The 25554-nt window shown below is 39.7% G+C and overlaps 5 protein-coding genes and 3 pseudogenes across 5 annotated transcripts; 6 read left to right on the top strand and 2 right to left on the bottom strand.

The window, feature by feature from the left end:
- Window positions 1-390: 390 nt before the first annotated feature.
- Window positions 391-7537, bottom strand: LOC5512265 (anamorsin homolog). The gene is made up of 10 exons (XM_001632535.3): window positions 7292-7537; window positions 5353-5493; window positions 4666-4739; window positions 4560-4589; window positions 3886-3958; window positions 3470-3543; window positions 3204-3273; window positions 2849-2894; window positions 2360-2432; window positions 391-1319 (listed from the first exon to the last, which is right to left on the bottom strand). Exons 1-10 carry the CDS (start codon window positions 7443-7445, stop codon window positions 1206-1208), a joined length of 849 nt encoding a protein of 282 aa, XP_001632585.2. The 5' UTR covers window positions 7446-7537; the 3' UTR covers window positions 391-1205.
- A 393-nt stretch (window positions 7538-7930) lies between these two features.
- Window positions 7931-8443, bottom strand: LOC5512264 (histone H4). The gene has a single exon (XM_001632534.3). The coding sequence runs from the start codon at window positions 8384-8386 to the stop codon at window positions 8075-8077; it is 312 nt and encodes a 103-aa protein (XP_001632584.1). The 5' UTR covers window positions 8387-8443; the 3' UTR covers window positions 7931-8074.
- A 426-nt stretch (window positions 8444-8869) lies between these two features.
- On the top strand, window positions 8870-9934 carry LOC125559142 (histone H3). The gene has a single exon (XM_048721153.1). The coding sequence runs from the start codon at window positions 8896-8898 to the stop codon at window positions 9304-9306; it is 411 nt and encodes a 136-aa protein (XP_048577110.1). The 5' UTR covers window positions 8870-8895; the 3' UTR covers window positions 9307-9934.
- Window positions 9935-11140: 1206 nt separating this feature from the next.
- LOC125559140 (histone H1-delta-like) lies at window positions 11141-11823 on the top strand. The gene has a single exon (XM_048721151.1). The coding sequence runs from the start codon at window positions 11173-11175 to the stop codon at window positions 11689-11691; it is 519 nt and encodes a 172-aa protein (XP_048577108.1). The 5' UTR covers window positions 11141-11172; the 3' UTR covers window positions 11692-11823.
- A 1103-nt stretch (window positions 11824-12926) lies between these two features.
- Window positions 12927-13536, top strand: LOC125559141 (histone H1-delta-like). Its single transcript, XM_048721152.1, has one exon. The coding sequence runs from the start codon at window positions 12977-12979 to the stop codon at window positions 13436-13438; it is 462 nt and encodes a 153-aa protein (XP_048577109.1). The 5' UTR covers window positions 12927-12976; the 3' UTR covers window positions 13439-13536.
- Window positions 13537-14634: 1098 nt separating this feature from the next.
- Window positions 14635-16750, top strand: LOC5498101 (annotated as a pseudogene).
- A 1193-nt stretch (window positions 16751-17943) lies between these two features.
- On the top strand, window positions 17944-18556 carry LOC125559053 (annotated as a pseudogene).
- A 5254-nt stretch (window positions 18557-23810) lies between these two features.
- Window positions 23811-24605, top strand: LOC125559054 (annotated as a pseudogene).
- The last annotated feature ends 949 nt before the right edge of the window (window positions 24606-25554 follow it).

Genomic DNA, 25554 nt, shown 5'->3' with positions numbered 1-25554 from the left:
TAATTATCCAACTATTTTTTTCACTTTTAAAACTGGTTGGGGAGATAAAAAAAATGGAAGTGGAGAGAAATTAGGATGAGAGGGAGCAAGTGGTAGGAATACTGGAGAGAAACCTGTGAATTGTAATTTGGCCAAGAAACATGAGGAGGGGAGGTGTACTTACTACCCATGCCTTTAAAAAAGAAGACATATAGAGTAAGCAGGAAGCAAGTTGCAGTTAGGTTTAGGGAGGTCAACTTGGAACCAAAATAACATAAAACCGCCCTGCTAGTCTGATGAGGGTGGATGAAAAAAGGCACCAATGCATAAAGCTATTGGGTGTTTCTTATTAAACCCACGAAATAAAGTAATGTTGGATGAGTAATAGCTAGACACAAATGAAAACCACTCTACAATACCAAAGTTTATTCTATTTATGTAGATATCTTGCCTAGATTCGTCAAAACAAAGGCTTCAACGTTTGTAGTTAGTTAGCACTTAGCCTACGTGTAGCCACTGACTCATGAAATTTTTTTTTCGCGAGTCAGCGGCTACACGTAGGCTAGTTAGCACTAAGCTTTAATGTGCTGAAGCTCTTATATGTTTCTGTGAGAAAATCGTTCCTTAATGAAAAAAAACAAAACATTCAGCTATCTTAGTTCTACCAGAAATATCTCAAAAGTAAATTTCTGCTTCAACACTCATGATTTTAACTCTGAAGGTATAAACCAGGATTGCCTTGATTTTAAGCCAGGAACAGGTGGAATCACAGGAATGGAAATTAAATTTATATTAAAGTAAAACCAGGTAGAGGGCGTCGGGGAGCAAAAGTCACAAGAAAGATGGAATCAAGATCCCCATCAGAACCCTGGTTATTAGGATGATTCTCTATGGTGAAGTGGATAAAAGCCCTTAGTCTTCTTTTAGCTGGTGATCAGTCAGTTCTTCGTGTGTCTCCTTTTAGCTGGCAGTCAGTGAGTTTGATAGTTCTTCATAGGTATCCTTTTAGCTGGCGGTCAGTGAGTTTGATAGAAGTTCTTTATAGGTCTCCTTTTAGCTGGCAGTCAGTGAGTTTGATAGTTGATAGTTCTTTATAGGTCTCCTTTTAGCTGGCAGTCAGTGAGTTTGTTAGTTCTTTATATGTCTCCTTTTAGCTGGCAGTCAGCGAGTTTGATAGTTCTTTATAGGTCAACTTTTAGCTGGCAGTCAGTGAGTTTGATAGTTCTTTATAGGTCTCCTTTTAGCTGGCGGTCAGTGAGAGCAATTTTCTCCCCAGGTTTGAAGGCTGGCATTCCCAGGTACGGGCAGGTGGAACAACGAAATGCATCTCCAAGATAGCACTGTAGAGGCAGAAAAATAATCATTAAAATCTAGAGTTACAGGTTGATAGCGTCCTTTAGACAAGCAGACAAAATCGGGGTTAAAATGGAGCGTCCCCTTATAGTGTTGAAAAGCTCACACATCTCCTTGAGAGGTGTTTGCTGTATTTCTACCAAAATACATTTTATTGACAATGAGAAAATTTATGGTATACTGGATTTAAGTTGTACTCATTCCAATTACAAGACTTAGAAAAGCCCTCTATTGTTATTTCTTGTCACTACCTCCCTGAGTCAGGATTGGGTAATTTGCGTGCCTGCTGCCTTCCTTGGATGTGGTAGCCCTTTCTCAGGCTCCCTCTCCGGAATCAAACCCTATTAGGCCATTCCAGCTATAAGTTTGCGCGTGCATAACACTACCATGCTGCAAGCTGGTGGTTGAGCAAATAACTAAAAATTTATGGTCTCTGAACCATCATGTACCTTTTAGGAGGGTACACAATGTAAAAAAAAAAATTTTTCTTGAGTTTCTTTTCAAAATCTCCACCAACTACTGGAAACTATCACATGATCAGTCCCTTACTAGAAAAAAATCTGCAAAATGAGCTATTTTGATCATATGGTCAATTGGGTTTGGCAACAACCAAGTTTACACCTGCCAGTAAGAGTAAAAAAATTACAATTAAAATGTATTGAAGAAAAACGGCATCATGCCCCCTGAAAATACATGGAATGACTTAGGATCGCCCTCCCCCCCCCCCACACACACACACACCCAACCCCCTCCTATTTAATGTTCTAGCTAAAGCTATACATAAACATATAAAATCCCATACCAGGGGCAGATCCAGGAGCTCCAAAAAGGGGGGGGAAGTAAGTGTTTCAAGAAAGGGGGAGCCGGATTCAATGTTCTTCAGTGTATTTCCTTATATTACTTGTTAATTTTCACCCAAATATCTTGGATTAGGTGGGGGGGGGGGGGGGGGGGGGCTCGGCCTACCCCAAAATCCTCCTCTGCCTACCCTCAGGTGAAATATTCTAGCTGTGGCCATAATACTTACACTTCCACAAGATGAGGTCACACTTTTCTTCTCAGTTGCATCTCCGTTTTCTTGTTCTGCTAGTCCACATGTGCTGTCAGCAGAAAACACATTATTAAAGGCTCCTGATAAAGATTTTATCTTTTAGCTATTTTAGCATCTAAAGCAACTGTAAAAAGGTAGCATCCTTTTTGGGTAATTCTTTCAGTCTTCACCCTTTTATCAGAAGCCTAGAGTCAATATAAAAGCCAATACATTGTAAGTCTTTTCATATTCACCTATTTCAATTAAGGTTGTCAGTGCAAATGGCGATTGGCAAACGGCAGTTATACGACCGAAAGTAACCGTGCGTCTTGAAGAATATGGATAAATCAAAACAATTATCAATGCTTGGCCCTGATATTGCTGGACTTAATTTAACACCTTTAATTTTACAAATAGTTAGTATCCATAAGCCATTTACCATTCGCCATTTGCACTGACAACCTGTGAAATAGGTGTATAACCTACCAGTTCTTGCAGGCCTTCTTTTTGCCACTACCAGGACCACAAGCAGCTGTGAAGAAAGTCAAAATAAGGCAGTGGTCTAAGATAAGATATAAGATAATCACATAAAAGCAGATGTCATAGTGAATAACACAAATGCCCTCTATAGCATACAGACAGGATTTGCAAAGGGGAGATGTGCGGGCATAGGTATCATACTAAATGTGTATGACTTGGTAATTCTTCAATAAGAATACATTTGATCTTTGCATGGCCGAGGAGGTGTGTATGCCCGTTTCCACGGCAAACAACAAGCCTTACGCCTAGCAGCAAGCCTGGACCATTTATTAGGAGTCTAAATACTCTCAAAGAATCTAACCTTTTAAAGAAAGAGGGTCTGGTTTCTTGAGATCATCTTCATCCAGTAAGGTATCAGAGTCAAGCAGGTCCTGACAGAAAAGATTAAAATGAACGTCATATTAATTCTGCTATCAAAAAATATATACACCCTAAAAATGGCAAATGTTGATTTATAACAAATTCATTCAAATTATCCATTCTAACAGTAATTGGACATGAAAATACAATAAGCATCACAAAATATTTGCCACTTAGAAAGGACAAATCCTCCACTCAGACACATACCACATCTTCATCATCAATGTCTTGTGCAGACAACGTCCAGATCTGTGCTGCACTTGTCTCAGCCTTGGGTTGTGCTAGAAAAAGAGCAGCAATCATTAAATTGGAACAATAAAAAGATACTTCATGAAAATTTGGTCAAATTCTAGACTAAATTCCTGGGTCCTTGTTGATAAAAAGTACAGTAGAACCTCTAGACTGTTCCAAACTCTATTGTTCTATCAAAAAATTGTTTTATAGAAAGTCTTGAGAAACATTTACAATCAATTTTGGTACAGTTGTTTATTGAGGTTCCACAATGTATGAAAATATTATATTCTTTATCAACATAATTTAGTCTTATTAAATTCTCAGGTATGCTTTTTACTGTTTTTTTTTTAAATGGACATATTTTCCACACTCATAGCAATGTGTCTCACCTGGTTTGGGAGCAAATGAAAGAGAAAGGGCAGTCTTTGCCCCCACTTCAAAGCTGGGTTTCTGTGCTGATATCTGAGAAGAGATGTCAAGTAAGCAGACTTAAAACATGTGCAGTACTTCCGCTTATCATTACTTATAAATATATTGTTGAATGTAGTTTTGTTTCTTGATTTAATGATGATGATTAATGAATGTAATAACAAGTATTGGATGTGATTTCAATCGTTCAATGTATAATTAGTATCCTTGAATGTGACTTCCCACCTAGGGTGTGATCGAGGTTGAGCGTGAAATATAATACTGAATGTGATTTTGTTTCTTGACTGTTATTTAGTTCTTTGAATATAAAAACTGTCCTTGGATGTGAATGTGATTACAAGCGCTGAATGTGATTTCACTCGTTGAACGTGATTTCACTCGTTGAATGTGGTCGATATTCATGTTCTTGAATTTTGCAACATTCCGCCTACCATACCAGACTATTTGCTTTTGCATGTGGAAAACAAAAAGTCTAGCAGGACATGGTCCTTAAATTTTTATCTTGGAACCAGAGCACATTGTCCTATGACCTCATGCTTAAAAAAAATCACCCTATGACTAGCTGTAAAAAAAACAAAAAACATAATGTTTATAAAATTCCACCCTTTGATAAACCATCCATCACCTTGCTTACCTCGACAATAGAAGGCTTCACTTCATTTGCCTTGGTAAAGAAAACAAGAGACCTGTTAATCAAATGGTTCAAAGCTGCAAGCTTATTGCTAAAACATCATACTCACTTGAGAAATAGAGACAAACCCAGACAACTTGAGGGTGGAGATTATTTTTTCTGGACTTCTTGAGTCATTAGAGCCTTGAAACAACAATACAATAATTAAACAAGCCATGTTTTCCTAAATTTTTATGCCTTGAAAAAGGCTTATGGTTGTTACTCCTTACTTTACTCTGTCAGTCTAGGAGATTCTACATAAAGCATGGTGTGTTTTCTTTTAAAAACACACATAAGGCACACATATAAACAAGAAAGACAAAAGAGATATTTAAGTCTAGCTCACCCAATAACATTGGGAACTGCTAAAATCAAAACATGGTATACATCTTTTTCAAATAAGTTGGCAATGGAGAATCAATCAATGTGTCGTAACCTGCAGTGGTTCATGGGTAACATACAATTGACTGGATCCTGTTCTGTAAAAAAGCCCACGCTGCCATTTTACAGTCTCAGTCACTCAAAGAATCAATTTCTATCGACTTATTCAAGCAAGTGACTGATGTACTTTTAATCAAATTGTTCAAGCAGTATCAGCCCTCAATTTTCTAGCAAACAAAACTTTGCAAAAACTCTACAGCTTTCCAGAACTTTTTCGTATATTTACTTATTTGATACCCATGAAGCACTTTGTGGGATGACACAATGGATCCTCTGAGTGCAACCTTTTTTGGCACTAGAATACAGTATCACCCACCAACTGGTTCCCTGAGAATGAGCTTGCCATCAGGTTTCAGAAGTTTGGCAAGCTCTGACAGTAGCTCCATGCTGTGAATAAGGCTGGGGCTCTCGCACACACCAGACAACACAACATCAAATGATGACATGGCATGGGAAGCTGAAGAAAAACAAAGAGGTGCTCATTCTTAAAAGCCTAAGTATTCGAAGCATGGGTGGTGGGCGTCGGCCTCTCACTGCTGTGGCTCAGGTTTGAATCCTGGCTCAAACTGGGGATTTTTTCAGGGTTCCTGCCTTGATTCTAATTTGTGTCACAACTGAGTTGAAATTATTCAAATCACTTGTGAGTTGAATAATTTCATGTTTCCAGTCTTCTCGGATAAGGACCTCTTCAAGCTGCACTACAACCTGAACCAAAGGGACGTAAAAAAAAACCACTGGGGACGCAATAAACGGTCTGCCATTTCACTTAGCAGATCAAGGTTATTATCTACTGCCTGTATTCTAAAGGGACATTCAAAATGAAACTATGATACATTGAGATGAAAATCTGATTAAATTCGATTGCATGACATTGTTTAAATACATGGAATTTAATAGGTTTTAGTACTGTTTTTACAGAAGCACAAAGTGCTCTCTTTTCCATAGCATAGATCATCTACTAAAGATCTCATTCAACAACTTCAAATCTAATGGTTGTTTAAATACATGAAATTTAATAGACTTTAGTACTGTTTTTACAGAAGCACAAAGTGCCCTCTTTTCCATAGCATAGATCATCTACTAAAGATCTCATTCAACAACTTCAAATTTAATGGTTCTCCTTCTTTATACAACTTATGGTTGTAGATTAGTCAGTGACAAAAGTTATATCAAAAATCATATTTAAAGTACTCCTGGGATACTTGAGAATAAATGAAATGGGACTCAAAGTTCAAAGATGTTAAGACAAGTTTGAGCAGGATGTTGAGCAGTTTTCATCAATAGGCATTAAAAATCTCTACCAGAAAGTTGAAAGCCTGCTGCTTTGGTTTTGGTGAAGTTCTAATGAATCCCCTTTTAAACATCAAAAGTTTAAAAGGATTAAAATTCCATTTAAATTTCTATCTATTGGAGATACCCAAATGTTGAATGCTGACTCACAATGGCTCTGCATAAGCTTATAAGAATAAACCAGAGATGATTATTAAGAACATTGAACAAGGTGCATAACAAGGCTTTAATTAATACCACAGCAGTAAAATACCACAAGATAAGGGGACTTGGATTTCTTTCAGTGTTAAAATATATTATTCTCATTACATGCCTTAGATGCATTTTGAAAACAGAGGTGTTTTAGTATGGGAGAATTAAATTGCAGACAACAGGTCAAGAGCTTCAAGATCTGTTTGAGAATTCCTCAAACAAACACAAAGGTTTTCTGTTTGTTTGGAGTTTCTTATTTAACTGGCACACGTTTCTCTCACAAGGAATGTTATTTTTTAAGAGATTAAATGCAAAAGTTGTTGGAATTCACTGGGTTGTTGACTGAAATGCTGCATCATCACAGGATTTCCATAGAGTTCTGAGTGTGCTCCAATTGGGCCAGTCACAAATAAGTACATAAAGTTCCCAAATTTTGTATAGTTTATGTTGATAGAGAGAGGGCTTTAGGTTTGACTGAGAAAACAACTCGTAGGACTATAGGATGGAAATTTGATAATTTTATGAATGTTCGTACCTTTCACCTCTATCATGGACACCTATAACCGCCCCCCCCCCCCCCTGGGGCTATGAACAAACGCATCTTTTCAGTCAACGATGAGCTATGAATGAATTCGTCTTTGAATCCAGATGTGAGAGGAATGAATCGATTGCTAAATGAGAGAAATTTCACTAATATGGGAATTATTTTCAAATATGACAAAAAAAACTGGGGCAAACAGAAAGAAAACTAGAAGGCAATTAATATTTCTTACCGATGTGAAGGCGGTCGGAGTGTTCTAATGACACTTTGCCGTTCGGGCCTACTTTCTTTGTTAAACTTCCAACAACCGCCTCAATATCCTTAGGGGGTTGTGCTCCGGACCATAACAGTAACACAAAATTATTAGTATCAACTACGGCTTCCATAGCGAGAGAATTGTTTCAAATATTTTGATGGTTCCTTCGACACGGCAGCGTGACTTTTCTCCTGAGTCATAAGAAATACGTAATCCACCTAGGACTAGTCCTCACGTGGCCAGGGTTAGCACAGGAAACCCAACTGTAAAGAGACGGGCTGGCAAGCCTGAGTTCCAAAAAAAAAGACTTACAGCGAAGAAAAACATCGAGCAGGAGCATAAATAATCAGTTAGTTTGCGTACTTGGCAAGCAGCAAAAGTGGCCCAGGCCTGCACATCATTTCTCTTGCTGTAGTGGTTTTTGTTTCCTCGATTTGGGGTCAAATGCCAAAATAACCATATCATAAAAATACGATAAGTGGTGTATAGAACAAGCCTGGCTCCTTCGTAAGCAAAAGCGGCCCTACACAAAACAGACGGGACGCTCGAAAAATGCTCGGATGATAATAACGTACTAAACGTTTCACTCGCTATGAAGAAAAAAATATTTATGACTTTTACGAGTAACACAGCTTTTTTTTTTTCAATAACTCGAGCTTGAACACCATATGAAAAGGGCAAACAACGCATTTGGCATGACTTTTGTTGCATGTGGTGGCTCCTAAAAGAGCCGGTGTTTGTTTGAGTTGACTAGATAGTCTAGCCGCCGAATCCGTACAGGGTTCGGCCTTGTCGCTTCAGAGCGTAGACCACGTCCATGGCGGTGACAGTCTTGCGCTTGGCGTGCTCGGTGTAGGTGACCGCGTCACGGATAACGTTCTCAAGGAAGACTTTGAGAACGCCACGTGTCTCCTCGTAGATAAGGCCAGAGATTCGCTTGACTCCTCCACGGCGGGCGAGACGACGAATGGCGGGCTTGGTGATGCCCTGGATGTTATCCCGAAGGATCTTGCGATGACGCTTCGCGCCTCCCTTTCCTAGACCTTTTCCTCCTTTGCCGCGACCAGACATTATAAATTTGAGTTCTTTAAATGAGTATGATCAGTTGTTAGAAGTGAATCGGTTTATATAGCGCGCCCAAAAAAGCACTTGACAACACAGAAAGGATTTGATTGGTTGCAAGCTTCTATATGCTAATCAGATATTCTGATCCGAATTTGTGACAGAACCAAAGCTCGACTTTTTTTAAAAGCTTCTAACTCAAACGTTTTGCTAGAAATACACAATCTGATTATAAAGAACTGTTACTTTTACTAGTGTTTATCAGTTTCCGAAGAATTACCAGCATTTTCTCATACCTACTTATTTTTATAAGGCTTTAAAATACGGTGAGCTTCGACTTTTCCAAACATTTGGTTTGTTCGGATCGAAATTCCACCAATCATAGCGACATATGAAGTTAGACATCCAATCACAGTACGAATTAGTCGACCAATCAACGAAAAGCGCGGTCAATATAAATTTGCAAAAAATCCAAGTTTGTTATATTTCAGATTTGGAAACTCTTCACTGTGTTAAAAATGGCACGTACTAAGCAAACTGCCCGTAAATCCACCGGAGGAAAGGCTCCCCGTAAGCAGCTCGCAACCAAGGCGGCACGTAAAAGTGCTCCCGCCACCGGTGGAGTGAAAAAGCCTCATCGTTACAGGCCCGGTACCGTCGCTCTCCGAGAGATCCGTCGCTACCAGAAGTCGACCGAGCTTCTGATCCGCAAGCTGCCCTTCCAGCGTCTGGTCCGTGAGATCGCTCAGGACTTCAAGACCGACCTGCGCTTCCAGAGCTCTGCCGTGATGGCTCTTCAGGAGGCTAGCGAGGCCTACCTTGTTGGTCTGTTTGAGGACACCAACTTGTGCGCCATCCACGCCAAGCGAGTCACCATCATGCCCAAGGACATCCAGCTTGCCCGCCGCATCCGTGGCGAGAGAGCGTAAACAGTTCCTCACAAGAACACAACAAAAAGGCCCTTTTAAGGGCCACCACATTATATAAAAGTCAAAGGTTCATGCTTCTTCTTTGATCTAAGAAGGCTAGGCTTGGGTATTTCTTCCTTCATATCCTTTTGAAAGAAGCTTTTAATGCTAAAAACATCAGGGTTCCAATAACTCACTAAACTCCTTAAAGCCACGGTAGGACCTTCTGGCTCGTTCAAGTTGAACAAGGCTGACAAGCGAAAACGTCAGCGGCAACTAAACCCGCCGCCAAATTAACTCCCTCCATGAAAGCCAAATCCCCCCAAGAAGCCAGCACCTTAGAAGGCAACAAAGTCGCCCAAGAAGGCAGCGAAAAAGCCGGTTGCTAAGAAACCAGCAGTTGCCAAGCCCAAGAAGGCCGCGAACAAGCCCGCTGCAAAAAAGGCAGCCAAGAAATAAAGACTATACAGTCGGAGCAGGATCGAAACATCGCCTAATAATTCTCGAAGATTTCCAGTTGTATCTCTCTGTATTATGAAAGTTGAGACGTAAAACGCCATATAGTACAATGTTTACATATTGCTTATAGCTATTATTGTAACAATTCTACCTGCCATATTAAACTCTAGCTAGACGGAGACAAACGAAACAAACAAACACACTTTGCCACCGCCATCTTGTGCGATAGCACGGCTCTTTTAGGAGCCACACACATATACGAAAGTCATGTCTCACTCATCTTTGCATAACTTGCTCCAAAAATACACATTATAAACAATCCTACACCGAATAGCGAGCATTATCGTTCGCGCCAAATGATATACATCTAACAATTCATTCCAAATCAAGTCCATTATCTCTTGATAACTTAGCCTCCTCGGCAGCTATGCAGACTACTTATCTATTTACAGCAATTTTTCACACAACGGCGCAAATGACTCGCGCATTCAGAAAGAGAACATACGTAATTATGCTTCTTGGTTGCACAACTCAAACTATACGCCGCATAAATTACGATTCCTATACGCGCGCCACGCTCTAATCGCCTATTGTCCCTTTCGAGTGTCGGCTGGCGCGCACAGCATCACCCCCATCCGGCTTTAGTCTTTTTTACTACAAAAAAGAGGTTTCCAAATTTTTTTTTTCAAAAAGTCAGTTCTCCTCTTATCGTTATTTGCCCGGTATATTCGAAATCCCCAACATAATAAGAGAAAATGCAAATCCAAGTTCTCCTCTTATCGTGAATTGCCTGGTATATTTGATATCCCCAACATAATAAGAGAAAATACAAATCTTAATATAGGCTTAATATCTTTTAATAGGGTGTTCGGTGCTATATTTTCAAACAGAAAATAGAAATTTTTATATACAAAGTTCAGGCACGCCCTTCACGCTGTATATGTATCCTGCGGTAAATTGAGAAAATTGTCAACAAACTTAAATATTCTTGTAGATTTAATTCATCAGCAGTATAACATGATGAGTTAACGACGTTTTGGAGTTCTAAGTAGAAATAATTTAGGATTTCTACGGAAGTCATTTCAATGTTAATGGTCGAGGATCGAAACATCGCCTAATAATTCCCGAAGATTTCTAGTTGTATCTCTCTGTATTATGAAAGTTGAGACGTAAAACGCCATATAGTACAATGTTTACATATTGCTTATAGCTATTATTGTAACAATTCTACCTGCCATATTAAACTCTTAAAGCTAGACGGAGACAAACGAAACAAACAAACACACTTTGCCACCGCCATCTTGTGCGATAGCATGTCGACCCTGGTTCCGCAGAGGTCCGCAAATACTGAATATATTTGCGGCGTGTGGCGCACAAACATCATTACTCACTAGCAGTCGCACCGACAACAACACAACTCAAAGCAATATGTCTACCGCAGCAAAACCCGCCAAGAAGCCTGCAGAGCACCCCAAGTACACCGAGATGGTTGCTGCAGCTATCGATGCACTAAAGGAACGCAGCGGATCTTCCCGCCAGGCCATCGAGAAATGCATCAAGGCCAACTACAAGGTCGGGGATAACGTCGACACCTATTTGAAGCTGGCCCTCAAGCGCATGAGCGAGAAAGGCACTCTAGTCCACACAAAAGGCACTGGAGCTTCTGGCTCGTTCAAATTGAACAAGGCCGCCGTGAAGGCTGAGAAGCCAAAGAAAGCGAAGAAGCCAGCGGCAAAGAAACCCAAGGCTGCCAAGAAACCCGCCGCAAAAACAACTCCCTTCAAGAAAGCCAAATCCCCCAAGAAGCCAGCACCTAAGAAGGCAACAAAGTCGCCCAAGAAGGCAGCGAAAAAGCCGGTTGCTAAGAAACCAGCAGTTGCCAAGCCCAAGAAGGCAGCGAACAAGCTCACGGCAAAGAAGGCCGCCAAGAAACCAGCCAAGAAATAAAAAGACTATAAAGTTATTTTACACACAAAAAACGGCTCTTTTAGGAGCCACACACCTATACGAAAGTCATGTCTCACTCATCTTTGTATAACTTGCTCCAAAAATACACATTATAAACAATCTTACACCAAATAGCGAGAATTATCGTTCGCGCCAAATGATATACATCTAACAATTCATTCCAAATCAAGTCCATTATCTCTTGATAACTTAGCCTCCCCTGCAGCTATGCAGACTACTTATCTATTTACAGCAATTCGTTACACAACTGCGCAAATGACTAGCGCATTCAGAAAGAGAACAGAAAAATTATATTTCTTGGTTGCACAACTCAAACTATACGCCGCATAAATTACGATTCCTATACGCGCGCCCCGCTCTAATCGCCTATTGTCCCTTTCGAGTGTCGGCTCGTGCGCACAGCGTCACCCCCATCCGGCTTTAGTCTCTTTTACTACGAAAAAGGGGTTTCCAAATATTTTTTTTTCCAAAAGTCAGTTCTCCTCTTATCGTGATTTGCCCGGTAAATTCGAAATCCCCAACATAATATGAGAAAATGCAAATCCAAGTTCTCCTCTTATCGTGATTTGCCTGGTATATTTGATATCCCCAACATAATAAGAGAAAATACAAATCTTAATATAGGCTTAATATTTTTCAATAAGGTGTTCGGTGCTATATTTTCAAACAGAAAATGGAAATGTTTATATACAATGTTCAGGCATGCCCTTCACGCTGTATATGTATCCTGCGGTAAATTGAGAAAATTGTCAACAAACTTAAATATTCTTGTAGATTTAATTCATCAGCAGTATAACATGATGAGTTAACGACGTTTTGGAGTTCTAAGTAGAAATAATTTAGGATTTCTACGGAAGTAATTTCAATGTTAATGGTCGAGGATCGAAACGTCGCCTAATAATTATCGAAGATTTCGAGTTGTATCTCTCTGTATTATGAAAGTTGAGACGTAAAACGCCATATAGTACACTGTTTACATATTGCTTATAGCTATTATTGTAACAATTCTACCTGCCATATTAAACTCTTAAAGCTAGACGGAGACAAACGAAACATACAAACACACTTTGCCACCGCCATCTTGTGCGATAGCATGTCGACCCTGGTTCCGCAGAGGTCCGCAAATACTGAATATATTTGCGGCGTTTGCGCACAAAAATCAATACTTACTAACAGTCGCACCGACAACAACACAACTCAAAGCAATTTGTCTACCGCAGCAAAACCCGCCAAGAAGCCTGCAGAGCACCCCAAGTACACCGAGATGGTTGCTGCAGCTATCGATGCACTAAAGGAACGCAGCGGATCTTCCCGCCAGGCCATCGAGAAATACATCAAGGCCAACTACAAGGTCGGGGATAACGTCGACACCTATTTGAAGCTGGCCCTCAAGCGCATGAGCGAGAAAGGCACTCTAGTCCACACAAAAGGCACTGGAGCTTGTGGCTCGTTCAAATTGAACAAGGCCGCCGTGAAGGCTGAGAAGCCAAAGAAAGCGAAAAAGCCAGCGGCAAAGAAACCCAAGGCTACCAAGAAACCCGCCGCCAAAACAACTCCCTCCAACAAAGCCAAATCCCCCAAGAAGCCAGCACCTAAGAAGGCAACAAAGTCGCCCAAGAAGGCAGCGAAAAAGCCGGTTGCTAAGAAACCAGCAGTTGCCAAGCCCAAGAAGGCAACGAAAAAGCCCACGGCAAAGAAGGCCGCCAAGAAACCAGCCAAGAAATAAAAAGACTATAAAGTTATTTTACACACAAAAAACGGCTCTTTTAGGAGCCACACACCTATACGAAAGTCATGTCTCACTCATCCTTGTATAACTTGCTCCAAAAATACACATTATAAACAATCTTACACCAAATAGCGAGAATTATCGTTCGCGCCAAATGATATACATCTAACAATTCATTCCAAATCAAGTCCATTATCTCTTGATAACTTAGCCTCCCCTGAAGCTATGCAGACTACTTATCTATTTACAGCAATTCGTTACACAACTGCGCAAATGACTCGCGCATTCAGAAAGAGAACAGAAAAATTATATTTCTTGGTTGCACAACTCAAACTATACGCCGCATAAATTACGATTCCTATACGCGCGCCCCGCTCTAATCGCCTATTGTCCCTTTCCAGTGTCGGCTCGTGCGCACAGCATCACCCCCATCCGGCTTTAGTCTTTTTAACTACGAAAAAGAGGTTTCCAAATATTTTTTTTTAAAAAGTCAGTTCTCCTCTTATCGTGATTTGCCCGATATATTCGAAATCCCCAACATAATAAGAGAAAATGCAAATCCAAGTTCTCCTCTGATCGTGATTTGCCTAGTATATTTGATATCCCCAACATAATAAGAGAAAATACAAATCTTAATATAGGCTTAATATCTTTCAATAGGATGTTCGGTGCTATATTTTCAAACAGAAAATAGAAATGTTTATATACAATGTTCAGGCACGCCCTTAACGTTGTATATGTATCCTGCGGTAAATTGAGAAAATTGTTAACAAACTTAAATATTCTTATAGATTTAATACATCAACAGTATAACATGATAAGTTAACGACGTTTTGGAGTTGTAAGTAGAAATAATTTAGGATTTCTACGGAAGTCATTTCAATGTTAATGGTCGAGGATCGAAACATCGCCTAATAATTCTCGAAGATTTCCAGTTGTATCTCTCTGTATTATGAAAGTTGAGACGTAAAACGCCATATAGTACAATGTTTACATATTGCTTATAGCTATTATTGTAACAATTCTACCTGCCATATTAAACTCTTAAAGCTAGACGGAGACAAACGAAACAAACAAACACACTTTACCACCGCCATCTTGTGCGCTAGCATGTCGACCGTGGTTCCGCAGAGGTCCGCAAATACTGAATATATTTGCGGCGTTTGGCGCACAAACATCAGTACTCACTGGCAGTCGCACCGACAACAACACAACTCAAAGCAATATGTCTACCGCAGCAAAACCCGCCAAGAAGCCTGCAGAGCACCCCAAGTACACCGAGATGGTTGCTGCAGCTATCGATGCACTAAAGGAACGCAGCGGATCTTCCCGCCAGGACATCGAGAAATACATCAAGGCCAACTACAAGGTCGGGGATAACGTCGACACCTATTTGAAGCTGGCCCTCAAGCGCATGAGCGGGAAAGGAGGCAGCGAAAAAGCCGGTTGCTAAGAAACCAGCAGTTGCCAAGCCCAAGAAGGCAGCGAACAAGCCCGCGGCAAAGAAGGCCGCCAAGAAACCAGCCAAGAAATAAAGAGACTATAAAGTCATTTTACACACAAAAAACGGCTCTCTTAGGAGCCACACACCTATACGAAAGTCATGTCTCACTCATCTTTGCATAACTTGCTCCAAAAATACACATTATAAACAATCCTACACCGAATAGCGAGCATTATCGTTCGCGCCAAATGATATACATCTAACAATTCATTCCAAATCAAGTCCATTATCTCTTGATAACTTAGCCTCCTCGGCAGCTATGCAGACTACTTATCTATTTACAGCAATTCTTTACACAACGGCGCAAATGACTCGCGCATTCAAAAAGAGAACAGAAAAATTATATTTCTTGGTTGCACACTCCAAACTATACGCCGCATAAAATACGATTTCTATACGCGCGCCCCGCGCTAATCGCCTATTGTCCCTTTCCAGTGTCGGCTCGTGCGCACAAAATCACCCCCATCCGGCTTTAGTCTTTTTAACTACGAAAAAGAGGTTTCCAAATATTTTTTTTTTAAAAAGTCAGTTCTCCTCTTATCGTGATTTGCCCGATATATTCGAAATCCCCAACATAATAAGAGAAAATGCAAATCCAAGTTCTCCTCTGATCGTGATTTGCCTAGTATATTTGATATCCCCAACATAATAAGAGAAAATACAAATCTTAATATAGGCTTAATATCTTTCAATAGGGTGTTCGGTGCTATATTTTCAAACAGAAAATGGAAATGTTTATATACAATGTTCAGGCACGCCCTTCACGTTGTATATGTATCCTGCGGTAAATTGAGAAAATTGTTAACAAACTTAAATATTCTTATAGATTTAATTCATCAACAGTATAACATGATAAGTTAACGACGTTTTGGGGTTGTAAGTAGAAATAATTTAGGATTTCTACGGAAGTCATTTCAATGTTAATGGTCGAGGATCGAAACATCGCCTAATAATTCTCGAAGATTTCGAGTTGTATCTCTCTGTATTATGAAAGTTGAGACGTAAAACGCCATATAGTACAATGTTTACATATTGCTTATAGCTATTATTGTAACAATTCTACCTGCCATATCAAACTCTTAAAGCTAGACGGAGACAAACGAAACAAACAAACACACTTTGCCACCGCCATCTTGTGCGCTAGCATGTCGACCGTGGTTCCGCAGAGGTCCGCAAATACTGAATATATTTGCGGCGTTTGGCGCACAAACATCAGTACTCACTGGCAGTCGCACCGACAACAACACAACTCAAAGCAATATGTCTACCGCAGCAAAACCCGCCAAGAAGCCTGCAGAGCACCCCAAGTACACCGAGATGGTTGCTCAGCTATCGATGCACTAAAGGAACGCAGCGGATCTTCCCGCCAGGCCATCGAGAAATACATCAAGGCCAACTACAAGGTCGGGGATAACGTCGACACCTATTTGAAGCTGGCCCTCAAGCGCATGAGCGAGAAAGGCACTCTAGTCCACACAAAAGGAACTGGAGCTTCTGGCTCGTTCAAATTGATCAAGGCCGCTGTGAAGGCTGAGAAGCCAAAGAAAGCGAAAAAGCCAGCGGCAAAGAAACCCAAGGCTGCCAAGAAACCCGCCGCCAAATTAACTTCCTCCAAGAAAGCCAAATCACCCAAGAAGCCAGCACCTAAGAAGGCAACAAAGTCGCCCAAGAAGGCAGCGAAAAAGCCGGTTGCTAAGAAACCAGCAGTTGCCAAGCCCAAGAAGGCAGCGGACAAACCCGCGGCAAAGAAGGCCGCCAAGAGACCATTTAAGAAATAAAGAGACTATACGGTCATTTTACACACAAAAAACGGCTCTTTTAGGAGTCACACACCTATACAAAAGTCATGTCTCACTCATCTTTGCATAACTTGCTCCAAAAATACACATTATAAACAATCCTACACCGAATAGCGAGCGTTATCGTTCGCGCCAAATGATATACATCTAACAATTCATTCCAAATCAAGTCCATTATCTCTTGATAACTTAGCCTTCTCGGCAGCTATGCAGACTACTTATCTATTTACAGCAATTCTTTACACAACGGCGCAAATGACTCGCGCATTCAAAAAGAGAACAGAAAAATTATATTTCTTGGTTGCACACTTCAAACTATACGCCGCATAAAATACGATTTCTATACGCGCGCCCCGCGCTAATCGCCTATTGTCCCTTTCCAGTGTCGGCTCGTGCGCACAGCATCACCCCCATCCGGCTTTAGTCTTTTTAACTACGAAAAAGAGGTTTCCAAATATTTTTTTTAAAAAAGTCAGTTCTCTTCTTATCGTGATTTGCCCGATATATTCGAAATCCCCAACATTATAAGAGAAAATGCAAATCCAAGTTCTCCTCTGATCGTGATTTGCCTAGTATATTTGATATCCCCAACATAATAAGAGAAAATACAAATCTTAATATAGGCTTAATATCTTTCAATAGGGTGTTCGATGCTATATTTTAAAACAGAAAATGGAAATGTTTATATACAATGTTCAGGCACGCCCTTCACGTTGTATATGTATGCTGCGGTAAATTGAGAAAATTGTCAACAAACTTAAATATTCTTGTAGATTTAATTCATCAGCAGTATAACATGATAAGTTGACGACGTTTTGGAGTTCTAAGTAGAAATAATTTAGGATTTCTACGGAAGTCATTTCAATGTTAATTGTCGAGGATCGAAACATCGCCTAATAATTCTCGAAGATTTCGAGTTGTATCTCTCTGTATTATGAAAGTTGAGACGTAAAACGCCATATAGTACAATGTTTACATATTGCTTATAGCTATTATTGTAACAATTCTACCTGCCATATTAAACTCTTAAAGCTAGACGGAGACAAACGAAACAAACAAACACACTTTGCCACCGCCATCTTGTGCGATAGCATGTCGACCCTGGTTCCGCAGAGGTCCGCAAATACTGAATATATTTGCGGCGTTTGGCGCACAAACATCAGTACTCACTGGCAGTCGCACCGACAACAACACAACTCAAAGCAATATGTCTACCGCAGCAAAACCCGCCAAGAAGCCTGCAGAGCACACCAAGTACACCGAGATGGTTGCTGCAGCTATCGATGCACTAAAGGAACGCAGCGGATCTTTCCGCCAGGCCATCGAGAAATACATCAAGGCCAACTACAAGGTCGGGGATAACGTCGACACCTATTTGAAGCTGGCCCTCAAGCGCATGAGCGAGAAAGGCACTCTAGTCCAAACTGGAGAAAGGCACTGGAGCTTCTGGCTCGTTCAAATTGAACAAGGCCGCCGTGAAGGCTGAGAAGCCAAAGAAAGCGAAGAAGCCAGCGGCAAAGAAACCCAAGGCTGCCAAGAAACCCGCCGCCAAAACAACTCCCTCCAAGAAAGCCAAATCCCCCAAGAAGCCAGCACCTAAGAAGGCAACAAAGTCGCACAAGAAGGCAGCGAAAAAGCCGGTTGCTAAGAAACCAGCAGTTGCCAAGCCCAAGAAGGCAACGAACAAGCCCGCTGCAAAGAAGGCCGCCAAGAAACCAGCCAAGAAATAAACAGACTATACAGTCATTTTACACACAAAAAAACGGCTCTTTTAGGAGCCACACACCTATACGAAAGTCCTGTCTCACTCATCTTTGCATAACTTGCTCCAAAAATACACATTATAAACAACCCTATACCGAATAGCGAGCATTATCGTTCGCGCCAAATGATATACATCTTACAATTCATTCCAAATCAAGTCATTATCTCTTGATAACTTAGCCTCCTCGGCAGCTATGCAGACTACTTATCTATTTACAGTAATTCTTTACACAACGGCGCAAATGACTCGCGCATTCAGAAAGAGAACATACGTAATTATACTTCTTGGTTGCACAACTCAAACTATACGCCGCATAAATTACGATTCCTATACGCGCGCCCCGCTCTAATCGCCTATTGTCCCTTTCGAGTGTCGGCTGGCGCGCACAGCATCACCCCCATCCGGCTTTAGCCTCTTTTACTACGAAAAAGAGGTTTCCAAATATTTTTTTTTCAAAAAGTCAGTTCTCCTCTTGTCGTGATTTGCCCGGTATATTCGAAATCCCCAACATAATAAGAGAAAATGCATTCATTCATTCATTCATTTTTTTATTTTGCACTATTTTGAATAAGATAAAGAATATTTGGATACAGGTAGAAAAAAGGGGAAGTTAACTATTTACGGTACTTAAGAAGAAAAAAAAATTTAAGGTGCGCAGTGACCATAGAAGCATAAGCTTTCGAGATGGTCACTGCCACAGTCAGATTTCGAGGGTCTTACAGGATATTATTATAATATTATTATAATATTATTATTATTATTATTTTTTTTTTTTTTTTTTTACAATATATAATATATACATAAACAAAATATAATATTTTAGAGTGAGGAAAAGTAAATCTGGCCAGGGTGGATCAATATTAATTCTGATTATTTAATAAATGCAATTTCAGTTGTTCTATGAAGGAATTGTAAGGTAAGGACTTAATGCAATTTGGTATTTTTTCCCAAAATCTAGAAGACATGGCTGTAAATTTAGTTAATCCATAATTGGTTTTGGAAGCTGGCCTAAAGAGATTGCCTTTGGAAGCATATCTGGTATTATGTGAGTGAACTTGAGTGGCAGGCAGGATTAGATTACATAATGGCTTAGGCATAGTATCAGGAAAGTGTTGGAGCTTATAAACAAGAGATGATATCCTTAGATTATGTATGTTATCAAGATTCAGGATCCTAAGCAGTTGGTAATAATTCGATGGACTTTCCCTTTGGGGAGCAAAGAAAATAGAGCGAATGCATTTATTCTGCTTCGTTTTGATAGGGCGAAGCCGTGTTTGGCTTGCCGAGCCCCAGCTCATTATACCATAAGAAATATATGGGTAAATTAAATTATAGTATAGTTGTGTTAAAGTAGTCAGGGGAAGAAAATAACGTAACTTGGAAATGATTCCAAGATTTTTTGCGAGGCATTTATTAACATGATTTAGTTGTGAATTCCATTTGAGATGTTCATCAATAAAGACACCTAAGTATTTTATGTTGTTAGTATTCTTTATACCATATGCTGTTAAGTCAATAGAAACACTTTTTCTGGGGGAGGTGACAGTGATATGATGTGTTTTCTTAAAATTAATGGACAACTTGTTAGCGTTACAGTATTTGATGACATTGTCTAATTCACTATTAACAGTGGTTTCTAAATCTTTGGGGTTTTTTGAAGTATAAAATAGATTTGTATCATCTGCAAATATTCTAAATTTCAGTTTCTTAGAAGAGTTGGGGAGATCATTAATATATAAGAGGAATAATAAGGGACCAAGGGTAGATCCTTGAGGAACTCCGCAAGAGATTGGTAGCATAGATGATTCCGCATTGCCAATTTTGACAAACTGATGACGATTAGAGAGATAACTAGAAAACCATTTTGCGGGGGTTCCCCTGACTCCATATTTGTACATTTTAGCTAATAAGATGTCGTGGTTAATAGTATCAAATGCCTTTGAAAAATCTAAGAAAATAGCACATGTAGTCATACCTTGGTCAATAGAAGACTTGAGGGTCTCAACAGTTTCTAATATGGCATGTTCGGTTGAATGGCCTTTCCGAAATCCAAATTGAAATTCAAATAAAATTTTATGTTTTTCAAGAAAAAAAATCAGCTGGTTGTAGATAAGCTTCTCAAGAATCTTGCTAAATGAACAGATTATTGATATTGGTCTATAATTCCCTGGTTCAGTGGCATCCCCACTTTTATATATAGGAGTAACCCTTGAGATTTTGAAAATATCAGGGACTTCACCACTTGCTATAGATTCATTATAAATGGCAGTAAAGGGAGAGGCTAGGATGGATGCTGACAATTTTATAAATTTATTAGGAATAGTAATATATGATTTATTTTCATTAAGAGATGCAAAAAGTAAAAAAACCTGTGCTTCTGAAACTGGAGACATAACAAAAGAAGAAGTTGTAGATTGTTTAATATAGGATGTAGGAGATATGGATTTGTCATCTTTAATTTGGGAAGCTAGATTGGTTCCTACATTTGTAAAAAATTTGTTCAACTGATCAGCAATATCAGAAGGATTGGTAAACGACCTATTTCCTGAAGTAATGCGACTAGGAGCACTTTGCCCCTTTGTTTTCCTTTGTATCAGCTTGCCGATTAATTTCCAGGTAGCTTTGAGGTTGTTTTTACAGCTAATAAATTGAGAATGGAAATATTCCTTTTTACTTTTGTTGAGAAGATGTGATAAAGTATTAGAATATTGCTTGTATGCTATTACTTTTTCTTGGTTTTTGCTAAAAAAGTGACTTCGGTACATTTTTTGCTTGTGCTTTATTGATTTTAAGATGCCATTGGTAATCCATGGTTTACTAAGTTGTCTTTTTTTTGCACGAGAGGCAATTTTCATTGGTGCATGTTTATCGATAACAGAATGGATGGCATGAATTGTGTCTTCAGTTTTTTCATTTAATGTTTTAGTTGATTGGTGAAGGGAATTCCAATCAAGCTGGTTCATATCATACAAGAAATTTTCACTATTAAATTTAGAAAAATCTCTAAAACTTTGCTGTTCACAAGTTTTCTTGAGATGGGACTTAAAGGTGCAGAAAATGGGCAGATGGTCAGAGATATCAACTGTGAGAATACCAGGAGTGACATGGGAAATGGGACAATTAGTGTAGATATGATCAATCAGTGTGGCAGTGTGACTGGTTATACGAGTAGGCTTAGTTATAATTGGCATTAAGCCATTAGAGAAAAGCATATCGAGGTATTCATCAGTCTGGAAATGGGAATTAGCTTTCAAAAAATCTATATTTATATCGCCACACAGGAATAAGTCAACTTTGTTTGGGTCAATAGATTTGATTATGTTATCTAACTGAATTGTAAATTCATTAAGATTATCTGTGGGATGTCTATAAATACAACCTACAATAATATTTTTCTTATTTTTCCCATTTTCAATCTCACACCAAGTTGATTCAACTAAATCCATGTCAAGTTTTATATCTTCACGGGGTATAGCATTTAAAGAATTGTTAATATATAAGGCAGAGCCACCAGCATTGGTTTTAGAGTCATTGTGAAAAAAATTGTAATTTTTTTGATCGAAAAGTATTCGGAAGATGGACTAGAGAGCATGAGGTCAGAATCAGATTCATCAGATTTATCAGGGTTAGTGAGTAGATTAAAGATGTCATTATGCATGTTGCTGTTAGCAATATCTCCTGACCAGTTTCCAACAAAAACATTGAATCTTTGATCGGAAAGCGAGCTAAAAGGCAGGGGATTACTTACAATTTCCTCGATTTCCTCGTTGGCCATTCTAGTAATGTTGAGACTGGCAATCTAAAAATTCATTAAATTCAGCGTCGGATATAAATCCGATGGAATTTGAGGTTTCGCTTTCACGAAGCCAAATTTTTCCATTTGCTGTCCAAATAAATTTAAAGTTGCATTGACGTCTGTATTTAGAAATCCGACTAAACAGTTTCTTCCTATAAGGTGTTAAACTCTCGTTTATAAAGATATGTGCTGTTCGGCTGACGCCGGATTCTGCTGGCTGATCTCGAACTGTAGGTAGATCCTTCGTACGCTTCTGTTTGAGGTTTTTCCGATTAGAATAGACTTCGTCTCGCTTGGATCTTCTAATGAACTTGGCGATTATCCTATCTTGCCCTTTCTTTGTAGGTTTTAGGCGATGTGCAATGGAAATGTCATCTTCTTTAACCTCCACTCCAGCCAAGGCTGCCGTTTCGATGACAAGCTTGACAGGATCATCGTTGTCGACTTTTGGTATCCCGACGAACTCAAGGCAATCCCGTCGACCGTATTGTTGTTGTTCGTCTAGGCGAGAGTCGAGTTCATCGAGCCACTCTTTGGTCTCGATTAGATCTTGCGTTACATGCTGTATATTGGCATTCATGTCTTGGACAGATCGGTTGGTACCTTGTAAATTACTCAGGACTTTATCGTATTGACTTGCAAGAAATTTTTGAGATGCCTCGATTTCATCGATTTTCTTGCGAAATAAATTCATTTCTTCTTTAAGTTGTATAACAGCAACTTTAACTTCATTTCGAACATCCTTCAGGAGTTCGTCCTTCCATAGTTTGCGTAGGCTTTCCAAAGTTAGAGAGCCCTCGAGGCCGTGGCTGGCCGCCATGACAGATTATTTGCATTTTTTTGAAAAATCCAAATCAAAAATGCAAATGCAAATCCAAGTTCTCCTCTTATCGTGATTTGCCTGGTATATCTGATATCCCCAACATAATAAGAGAAAATACAAATCTTAATATAGGCTTAATATCTTTTAATAGGGTGTTCGGTGCTATATTTTCAAACAGAAAATAGAAATTTTTATATACAATGTTCAGGCACGCCCTTCACGTTGTATATGTATGCTGCGGTAAATTGAGAAAATTGTCAACAAACTTAAATATTCTTGTAGATTTAATTCATCAGCAGTATAACATGATAAGTTGACGACGTTTTGGAGTTCTAAGTAGAAATAATTTAGGATTTCTACGGAAGTCATTTCAATGTTAATTGTCGAGGATCGAAACATCGCCTAATAATTCTCGAAGATTTCGAGTTGTATCTCTCTGTATTATGAAAGTTGAGACGTAAAACGCCATATAGTACAATGTTTACATATTGCTTATAGCTATTATTGTAACAATTCTACCTGCCATATTAAACTCTTAAAGCTAGACGGAGACAAACGAAACAAACAAACACACTTTGCCACCGCCATCTTGTGCGCTAGCATGTCGACCGTGGTTCCGCAGAGGTCCGCAAATACTGAATATATTTGCGGCGTTTGGCGCACAAACATCAGTACTCACTGGCAGTCGCACCGACAACAACACAACTCAAAGCAATATGTCTACCGCAGCAAAACCCGCCAAGAAGCCTGCAGAGCACCCCAAGTACACCGAGATGGTTGCTCAGCTATCGATGCACTAAAGGAACGCAGCGGATCTTCCCGCCAGGCCATCGAGAAATACATCAAGGCCAACTACAAGGTCGGGGATAACGTCGACACCTATTTGAAGCTGGCCCTCAAGCGCATGAGCGAGAAAGGCACTCTAGTCCACACAAAAGGCACTGGAGCTTCTGGCTCGTTCAAATTGAACAAGGCCGCCGTGAAGGCTGAGAAGCCAAAGAAAGCGAAAAAGCCAGCGGCAAAGAAACCCAAGGCTGCCAAGAAACCCGCCGCCAAATTAACTCCCTCCAAGAAAGCCAAATCCCCCAAGAAGCCAGCACCTAATAAGGCAACAAAGTCGCCCAAGAAGGCAGAGAAAAAGCCGGTTGCTAAGAAACCAGCAGTTGCCAAGCCCAAGAAGGCAGCGAACAAGCCCGCGGCAAAGAAGGCCGCCAAGAAACCAGCCAAGAAATAAAGAAACTATACAGTCATTTTACACACAAAAAACGGCTCTTTTAGGAGCCACACACCTATACGAAAGTCATGTCTCACTCATCTTTGCATAACTTGCTCCAAAAATACACATTATAAACAATCCTATACCGAATAGCGAGCATTATCGTTCGCGCCAAATGATATACATCTTACAATTCATTCCAAATCAAGTCATTATCTCTTGATAACTTAGCCTCCTCGGCAGCTATGCAGACTACTTATCTATTTACAGTAATTCTTTACACAACGGCGCAAATGACTCGCGCATTCAGAAACAGAACATACGTAATTATACTTCTTGGTTGCACAACTCAAACTATACGCCGCATAAATTACGATTCCTATACGCGCGCCCCGCTCTAATCGCCTATTGTCCCTTTCGAGTGTCGGCTCGTGCGTACAGCATCACCCCCATCCGGCTTTAGTCTCTTTTACTACGAAAAAGAGGTTTCCAAATATTTTTTTTTTTTAAAAAGTCAGTTTTTCTCTTGTCGTGATTTGCCCGGTATATTCGAAATCCCCAACATAATAAGAGAAAATGCAAATCCAAGTTCTCCTCTTATCGTGATTTTCCTGGTATATTTGATATCCCCAACATAATAAGAGAAAATACAAATCTTAATATAGGCTTAATATCTTTTAATAGGGTGTTCGGTGCTATATTTTCAAACAGAAAATGGAAATGTTTATATACAAAGTTCAGGCACGCCCTTCACACTGTATATATATCCTGTGGTAAATTGGGAAAATTGTTAACAAACTGAATATTCTTGTAGATTTAATTCATCAGCAGTATAACATGATGAGTTAACGACGTTTTGGAGTTCTAAGTAGAAATAATTTAGGATTTCTACGGAAGTCATTTCAATGTTAATTGTCGAGGATCGAAACATCGCCTAATAATTCTCGAAGATTTCGAGTTGTATCTCTCTGTATTATGAAAGTTGAGACGTAAAACGCCATATAGTACAATGTTTACATATTGCTTATAGCTATTATTGTAACAATTCTACCTGCCATATTAAACTCTTAAAGCTAGACGGAGACAAACGAAACAAACAAACACACTTTGCCACCGCCATCTTGTGCGATAGCATGTCGACCCTGGTTCCGCAGAGGTCCGCAAATACTGAATATATTTGCGGCGTTTGGCGCACAAACATCAGTACTCA

Source organism: Nematostella vectensis, chromosome 13 (assembly GCF_932526225.1).
Source record: "Nematostella vectensis chromosome 13, jaNemVect1.1, whole genome shotgun sequence".
NCBI classification, from domain to species: Eukaryota; Metazoa; Cnidaria; class Anthozoa; order Actiniaria; family Edwardsiidae; genus Nematostella; species Nematostella vectensis.
Note: the sequence above shows the minus strand (reverse complement) of the source record. Positions and strands in the feature narration are given on the sequence as shown.

Bases quoted from the DNA above. Each gene is read 5' to 3' on its own strand.
- LOC125559141 (XM_048721152.1), top strand. From the start codon at position 12,977: ATGGTTGCTGCAGCTATCGATGCACTAAAGGAACGCAGCGGATCTTCC.
- LOC5512264 (XM_001632534.3), bottom strand. From the start codon at position 8,386: ATGTCTGGTCGCGGCAAAGGAGGAAAAGGTCTAGGAAAGGGAGGCGCG.
- LOC125559142 (XM_048721153.1), top strand. From the start codon at position 8,896: ATGGCACGTACTAAGCAAACTGCCCGTAAATCCACCGGAGGAAAGGCT.
- LOC125559140 (XM_048721151.1), top strand. From the start codon at position 11,173: ATGTCTACCGCAGCAAAACCCGCCAAGAAGCCTGCAGAGCACCCCAAG.
- LOC5512265 (XM_001632535.3), bottom strand. From the start codon at position 7,445: ATGGAAGCCGTAGTTGATACTAATAATTTTGTGTTACTGTTATGGTCC. The intron at 5,494-7,291 runs GTAAGAAATATT...GTTTTTCTTCAG, and splicing joins CTCCGACCGCCTTCACATCG to CTTCCCATGCCATGTCATCA. The intron at 2,433-2,848 runs GTAGGTTATACA...TTCTGCTGACAG, and splicing joins AAGAAGGCCTGCAAGAACTG to CACATGTGGACTAGCAGAAC.